This window comes from Ctenocephalides felis, unplaced genomic scaffold (genome assembly GCF_003426905.1).
Source record: "Ctenocephalides felis isolate EL2017-DRISC unplaced genomic scaffold, ASM342690v1 CF-g0.4_SCAFFOLD_01170, whole genome shotgun sequence".
Lineage (NCBI taxonomy): Eukaryota > Metazoa > Arthropoda > Insecta > Siphonaptera > Pulicidae > Ctenocephalides > Ctenocephalides felis.
This window is the reverse complement of record NW_020537324.1, coordinates 43,630,136-43,638,673: the sequence shown is the minus strand read 5'-3', so window position 1 is coordinate 43,638,673 and position 8,538 is coordinate 43,630,136. Positions and strand designations below refer to the sequence as shown.

General features: G+C 29.4%; 1 protein-coding gene and 1 long non-coding RNA gene across 2 annotated transcripts; both read left to right on the top strand.

Annotated features, from left to right (window-relative positions):
- The first annotated feature begins 736 nt into the window (after nucleotides 1–736).
- On the top strand, nucleotides 737–1,786 carry LOC113368306. Its single transcript, XR_003366380.1, has 4 exons — nucleotides 737–863; nucleotides 1,143–1,296; nucleotides 1,358–1,431; nucleotides 1,550–1,786. It is a non-coding gene; the product is annotated as an uncharacterized LOC113368306 (long non-coding RNA).
- A 3,005-nt stretch (nucleotides 1,787–4,791) lies between these two features.
- LOC113367270 (DNA damage-regulated autophagy modulator protein 2-like) lies at nucleotides 4,792–5,896 on the top strand. Its single transcript, XM_026608892.1, has one exon. The coding sequence runs from the start codon at nucleotides 5,138–5,140 to the stop codon at nucleotides 5,894–5,896; it is 759 nt and encodes a 252-aa protein (XP_026464677.1). The 5' UTR covers nucleotides 4,792–5,137.
- The last annotated feature ends 2,642 nt before the right edge of the window (nucleotides 5,897–8,538 follow it).

The following is an 8,538-nucleotide window of genomic DNA, read 5'->3' as shown; positions in this document are numbered from 1 at the left end:
TATTATAAGATATTGCTGTTATTGACAAATTTTGTAAATTCGATGACTTTAAATAATTTTGCTCTTTCCCGCTACTTTAAATAATAAATCTGACGTTTCACGGTACATCCTCGACCAAAACGATTCAAACTCTCACTGCTTTGAGGCGTTTGTTTGGAATTATTCGCGTTTGTTCGTGTTCCTGTTCGTTCTTCTTTGTATTTTCTTGTTCCACATGTTCGTTCGTGTTCGTTCGTTAGGTGTGGGCGCACCTTTATAAGATATTGCTGTTATTAACAAATTTTGTAAATTTGATGACTTTAAATAATTTTGCTCTTTCCCGCCACTTTAAATAATAAATCTGACGTTTCACGGTACATCCTCGAACAAAAAGATTCAAGCCCTCACTGCTTTGAGGCGTTTGTTTGAAATTATTCGCATTCGTTCGTGTTCCTGTTCGTTCTTCTTTGTATTTTCTCGTTCGACATGTTCGTTCGTTAGGTGTGGCGCACCTTTATGCTCGGGGCAATGCTCTTCTTTTATCGGAGTGGCAGTTTGTGACGATCCACAACTCTTCCAAACTCATTCTGATTTGTTACACTGCGCATGCGCCATCTCATGACAGTTTCCAACGGTTTGACAAGACGGTTACATCGAACGCGACGAAACTGCCGAGAGTTCATTCGCATGTCTTCGGTATAGTTCGTTTCGTGTTTCTGTTTATTTGCTCAGTTTAAGTAAATGAAATGTGTTCTATGTGTTTTATGGAGAGAGTTTAACATAATGAGTGACAACGAGTTTTTTTTATGATTTTTTGCAGAACGATGAGGAGGAGTTAGATTTATTAGAGTTTGTTCAAGTTCCAAAAAATTAAGAATATCTTGGTGAGTATCAGTTATTATTTATTATTTGCCCTTAAGCTACGAGTGAACGACATCCACTTGACCTGGCGCCATGTTTTGTTTCAATATTTATCATTAGATTATTATAGTTTATTCGAATCCGAATATTTCATTTTTAGCACATATTTATTGATTATAGTAAAAATATCTTAAAATATCGTAGTGAAAGGTTAAGTAGTCAGCTATCAGTATTAAGAACAGTTAATATAATATAATATTTCATAAGTGCAATTTAATCATTTTATATTTTCATTTTGACAGAAAAAGTGGTGCCATTGTTTGATGACATACAATTTCTCGAGCACTTCAGAATAAGCAAAACAACGTGTTCTAATATATCAGAAATATATGAAGATAGTAAATATTATAACAAAATTAAATATGGACCATTTGGAAAAATCTGTGCATTAATCAGGTAAAAAATGTACTATAATTGACAAACCAGTAAAATCATAATTAATTACATATTATTTTAGATACTAATATTATTATGGTTTGCGGGACACCAAACATCCAGCTACAGGGATGTCAGTGATCGTTTTAATATAACGTTAAGTACTTTACATGGAATAGTGCAAAGGGTTGCAAAGGATTTTATTCAATTCATCTACTTGTATCTTTATGTGTTTTACAGTTTTTCAGTTTACTGTATTATATGTATTTTACAGATTCAGGCAGTTTGTGATGACCAAAAGAAAATTATAGATGTGTGCATTGGAAATCCTGCTTCTGTTCATGATGCCAGAATATTTCGAAAATCAAAATTGGGCTCAAATTTAATTCAAAACTGTGAACATTTTGTTTTATTAGGAGATAATGGCTACCCACTAAATGCAAATTTGATGACACCTTATAAAAATATTCATGGCCTTACAGTAATTCAGAAAAATTTTAATAAAAAACTCAGCAGTAATCGAATTAAAATTGAGCATACATTCGGTATGCTAAAACAAAAGTTCTAACAACTATATCATTTAAAACTAAGAAATATAACTCTTATTTGTCACTTTATAAGAGCTTGCTGCGTTTTATATAATATGAGTCTCACTGGTGAATTTGAATATTTGCAAATAGAAGATGAAAATAATGAGACCTCAGATGATGTGTCGGATACTGATCCTTATTTAACAGATGCTTCAATATTATGGGATCAAATTGCAGCTAATTTACCATTATAGGCCTAATTAGGCAAAACCTACATTATTTATTTATTTATTAATTTATTCATAAGCAAGCCTTAATCAAAAATAATAAATATTATTTCAGGCTCTTGTTAAGTACTTATAATGTATTATTCTGTGAATGTTCTGTATTGAAAAAAAATTAAATGAATTAATAAATTAAAATCAGGCATTTATATTGGATAATGATCTATTTATTATATTTAATGAAAATTTATGAATATTTTATTTTAAAGCATTCCATATTTTTGTTTTAGTATTTCTAATTTTGCTTCTTCGATTTGTATTATTCGTTCTTGGAACTTCAACCTGTCTTCTCTCATTTTCTCTAAAATTGTTTGCCTTCTACGACGCTGCCTTCTTCTTGAAGTTGCAATATTTTCTCTAACTTCATATGCACTATCATCCCGTGCTTCTGCATTATTTTCTATTTCATGAACATCACTTGTTTCCAGTATGCAGATTGGATTCATATTGTGGCTATTGCCATATATTTTATCAAACTCTTCTGCATACTGGAAGTTGAAATTTCCTTGCCCTATTAGACATAATTGTTAATATGTATAAAATTATTTTATATATTTACATCATTACTCGTACCAGTAGCTTGTCTGTCAACATATTTTTTATAATTTCGTTGAAGAACTCTCCAACGATTCACAATATTGCCTTCCGTAAAGGTAGTGCCAAATTTAATATTCATGTCATCTTTTATCACAATCCACATAGCCTTCACTGTCCTTATTTCTATTGAACCAACATTTGGCTTATATTTTCTAAAACATTGTATTAAAAATGCTGTTCGCTCAACAGTCCAAACAGCATCTTGAACTCCTACGGCTCCATTAGGTAATATCAAAAATTCTTCTAGTTCTATAAAATAATATAAATTTAGTAATATGAGAAATTAATAAGCACTAACAATTTATTATTATAATAAATTTATATATATATATATATATATATATATATATATATATACATATATTGAAGATTTTTTTTTTAACTTCCCGTAGGGTAAGTTATTGTAATGGGCCGAAAATCGGAATTGAAAATTTTTACATTTCTCGACGTTTTGAAGGTTTCTGAACGTTTTGGCAAATCTCAGAAAAAATGGATGTATGTGTGTGTGTGTGTGTGTGTATGTATGTGTGGATACAAATTTCCAGTCACGTTTTAGGGCGCACGGATCAACCGATTTGAATGGTTCAAAAAACATTCGATTCCTATTGATAGGGAAAAGAGCTGATTAGTTTTTGGCAAAGGCAGGTCCAGCCGTTTCGGAGATACGGAGCCAAGAGTGCAGAAAATAGAAATCGTATTTTTGAGAGAACGGAGTATCCGATTTGAATGATCTAAAAAACATTCAATTAGTAATGATTGGGAGAAGTGTTTATTAGTTTTTGGCAAAGGCAGGCCCAGCCAGTTTGAAGATACGGAGCTAAATATGTAAAAAATGGCAGTTTTTGAGAGAACTAAGCGTCCGATTTAAATGATTCAAAGAACTTTCTGCTTGTCTTAACAAAATAATCGATTTTGGAAAAAAAAATTCCATTTTTTTTTTATTTATTTTTTTTTTTTTTTAGTTTTTTGTATATCGAAAATATTTATTTTTAATTCTGACTATAGTTCTAATATACTTTACAAATAATTTCAACTCTGCAATTCAGTTTATATAATATTTATAAATATTAGACAATGTTACAATATTTATAATAATCTATTTGAAAACATTCAGTAATCCTCGAACATTTCGTTACGGTACGGGAAGTTCCAGCAATTTGCCTTAAGGCACGATGCTACCCACCCCACTAGTTTTTTTTTTGTTTGATAGGTATATATATATATATATATATATATATATATATAACATGACTTTGAAATATGTTTATGAAGAAAAAAGTAAATAAAAAAATATTTAAAAAAAGTAAATTAAAGAAGATTTTGCATTTACTTTCTTTCTTTTTTCGACCTGTGGATGAAAAACTTTAATATATATATTTATTTAATATATATATATATATATATATATATATATATATATATATATATATACGAGTATATATATATTTATATTTATATATTTATATTTATATATATACATATATATATTTATATTTATATATTTATATTTATATAAGAATATTTTTATTATTATTATTATTATAATTACCTTGATTCATAATTTAAAATACGTACAAACTCTATAACTTGGAATATCCTTTCGCACAAAACACTAACGATAAGAAAAAAATCTTTGATATTCGTTTTTTTCCTCGTTTTGAACGAATAATTTGATTGTATATGCATGTTGATCGCGCAGAAGATAACAATAATAATCACAATAGTCAAAAATAGGCAAAGCTACAAAGAAAGTCTATAACGCTCAGATTAAAATTTGAAACCGTCAGACACCAATACTCTCGCAGACACGAAACGACAATCACAAACTTGCACAAACGCATCAAACCGAGATGACCGAACAGTTTGGAATTCAGTTTGGATCATAGGCCTAAAATACAAATGAAATTGTATAAGGTCTATGGTTTGGACACATCGAACCATATACTCTTCTTTTATCTATGTATCGAACCCTCATCGAACGGTCAAAACGATCTGCGCATGCGTCCCACAGTTGCGGACTGTCGGTGACTGCACTCCGAACATACCCGTTGTTGGCGCGATGGCACGACTCACGACTGTTACTTGTCTATTTGACAAGCGTGACCTTCTGACCTGTCATAATAGCTGCGCTTAGTTATCTATGATAGTACTATACCTTCCCTAGGCAATACAATAATAGCAATATAATAATAGATTTAATGAAACTGGTGCACGTCATCTTGATTTCTTACAATAAATATTATATATAAATATGTTTTGGTCGAAATTGTTATGAGTGAAATAAATTTAATTAAATTGTCGATTATATTACGTATTTGATGGATACAAACATTTTTTTACTGTGTAATTTACGGAACCACAGTTCGAACTACAAGTTTAGGTTTTATTCCAAATAAACTCAACATCATATGTGGTCGAGTTGTTTGATATATCATATTTTATGCAAATTAAATGCGAAATATGGCTCAGTTATTACATTATTTACCTGTTTTGACATTTGTATTATTTCCAACAACTTTTCTTGGAACTTACATAATGGCAGTGCTTTTGGAACACGTGGAACCAGCATTCCCTTATATTAGTGATGTAGCAACATACTCACCTGAAAGTTGTATATTTGGTCAGTTTATAAATATAGGGTGTGTCCTATTGATGTTAATAGTGTATGTTAGATATCGCCATGTTCTTCAACTAATGAGCCTTCATCAGGAATTAATAATTATTCGTAATATTAACAAAAATGCACTTTGGACTGGATATGCTGCTTCTTTAGGATTAAGTCTTGTTGCAAACTTCCAAGAGACTAATGTAAAAATTGCACATTTTACCGGAGCATGCTTTTGTTTTGGATTGGGAACAGTTTATTTTTGGATGCAAGCATTAGTTTCTTATCATCTACATCCATATACTGGCAGTATGATCCTAGCACATTTTAGAATTGTTTTATCTGTGATATGTACAATATTTTTCATTATTGCTTTTATATGTGGAGTTTTGGCCAGACTTCAATATGAAGGGCATAATCCTAGAAAGTGGTACCCTAGTGATGGAGGTTGGATATATCATGTCTGTAGTACGATTTCAGAATGGGTGGTGGCTGTATCATTTTGTTTTTACATACTATCTTTCACAAGAGAGTTTAGAAACCTTAGCATAAATCAGCCCCAACTTGAATTATTAGAAAACCAATTAATACTTAATATTAGCTAATTTATTAATTATAACTTCTAAAATCTGTGATTCTATATTGTATTATGACATGTAATAAGAAATATGTAAATATGCTCATACTTTGGAATTTGTTTTTTTTTGGAATACATGTATATTTTATTCAAATTTGTATATAAACTTTGTTCAACGTTTATTACCTACATTCTATTTCTGTATAAAAAACTGTTGAAAAATGATATACAATAAATAATAGTTGGAATTAAACTCCAACTCAAATCAGAGAAGAATAGCGTGAGAGATTTCCCATTGTCATGTGACGCTGCAATGCGAGAAAAGAGATATTTACAAATGGAAATATATTTGAGATCTACATTTTCAAGTAAAAATTGATATCAATACTGCATGTTATCAGGTTGTCGACAGAGAAGGCTTGGACACACACACAACCTTTTCAAAAGAAGACACTGCGATTGTCTTTATTGTTTCCATATGTTTTGACATATTATCTTACATCATCTTCAGTGAACTACAAATTGAAAAAAAAAAAACAGAATATAAAATAACTAAACTATGTGACATACAGTGAAAAGAATAAAAATAAAGACAGGTCCAGCGGCTTTGGGAGTATGGAACAAAAAGTACAAAAAATTCCAGTTTCTAAGAAAATGAGTTAAACATTTTGAATGATTAAAAAACATATTACTTGTAATGACGAAATTAAATTAATCAAACTTATTAAATTAATGAGACTAGTGGTGCATGGCATCATGCCTTAAGGCAAATTGCTAGAACTCCCAACAAAAATTAAATTTTTAAAATAACTTTAACTTTAAAAATTTGTGAAACTGAAATTAAATAGATTTTTGAGAAAAATGTGACTGAAAAATTTGATTTTTTTTTTATATTTCGAAAATTTTGTTGTTCTTTGAATTTTCTGAAAATTCTGAAAAAATTTTTCAGAGCAATTGCGCACGTGGATTTGGATGTTTTACAGAAGAAATATCGAAGCGCATCGCAGTATAACGGAAAAACATTCGTACGGAGCTCATATAAATTAAAACAAAAAAATCATAATAAGTATTGAAATCTCTATAAAATATTTGATAATTTGATATGTACAATGTACAATGTCTAATGATTATTTCTGATCGCCATTTTTTTTATTTTATTTTCATTCGGCAATCTATAAAAATAATTACATTTAGCAGAGAATGCTGACAAGTTGTTTACAATTGTCTACAAATTAGTGGATACGCCCAGTGGCGTACATACTAGAGCTAATATAACAAAAAACAAACTAAAGAAAAATATGGAGAAAAAAAATATAAATAAACTATGGGGCAATTCTGCCATAACATAGCTCATAAAATAGCGTTGTCCTGGCAACGCTATCTTATGCTTGTTCTTGGTGTTGAACATTATGAACATTATGAAAATGTCTAAATATTTGCCATGCGATCAGGCGTATTTTACATATAACAAAAAAGGAATAATGTTATCATAACAGAATTCTAGATGATGCAGTTATCATATTATAGAAAAATGCGGTTCTATAGTAGATGTACTTTATAATAAAATAGTAACAACACTATGTGTGATTATATTTATTATTTATAGAATGTACGTAATATTTGAGTATTGAAAATGAAAAGGAAAAGTATTGTAATTTATGATGTTGACTGTTCGGTAGCAGACAGAAGAGAGAGTTCCGAATCCTGAAGCTTGCACTTTCCATAGATAAATAAGAATAAATAGATCGCTATCTCGGGCGATTTGACGTTACACCCATTTTAATTTTCCAATTGATCACAACATGGCAGCACATGTACATATAGTATGTAAATTAACCCCTGGTATTATTTCTACATTTGTACATATAATCAATACAGCCAAAAAATCTGAAAAAAAATATTTGAAATAAGAACAAAACATACGAAATACAAAATATATTTTCAAATATATCACAGACATATTTTTGAAGAATTATAAACTAAACAGAAGCAACTGACTACTATTAATTAAAGTATATTACAGACATATTTTTAAAGTGCTACAAATTAAAGAGAAATAACTTATTAATATTAATTACTTAATAATAATATTAAAAACTTAAATCTAAGAAGTAAAAAGCGCAGGAGTATTGACGATGGAATGACAAATTTAGAAAGAATGACAAGTAATGCAAAAATTTAAAAGGATAAAAAGAACAGCAAATTTTTAAAAAAGAACGAATACTTCCCAGACAAAATAATCCTCAAAATTAAAAATATATATATTGATATCCAAATTGAGATAAAACTAAATTCCTAGGATTAAAATTCATTTACGAGACATTCTTCTTTATTATCTCTCCATTTAATAGTAATTTTGCTATCTAATCAATCATTAATAAAGTTACATTTGACGAAATCTTTGAATAGTGTCTGTATAAGTGTTTTTTTAAACCTAACTAACCAAAATCCTGAACTACTTTTAATTTATGCCAATTGTATCGTTTCAATCCAATTTTTATTGCAAGGACGTTTAGTTAAAACTATAACTAAAACTTGCTTTTTATAAAATGCCTGGTCTTTGAGTATGCTCTTTTAATTGAGACAATATCAAAATTTTTGCCCTTACATTTTACGTTTCCGGAATATTTGAAAACTTCTCAGAACATTGTATACTCCGTTGGAATTTAT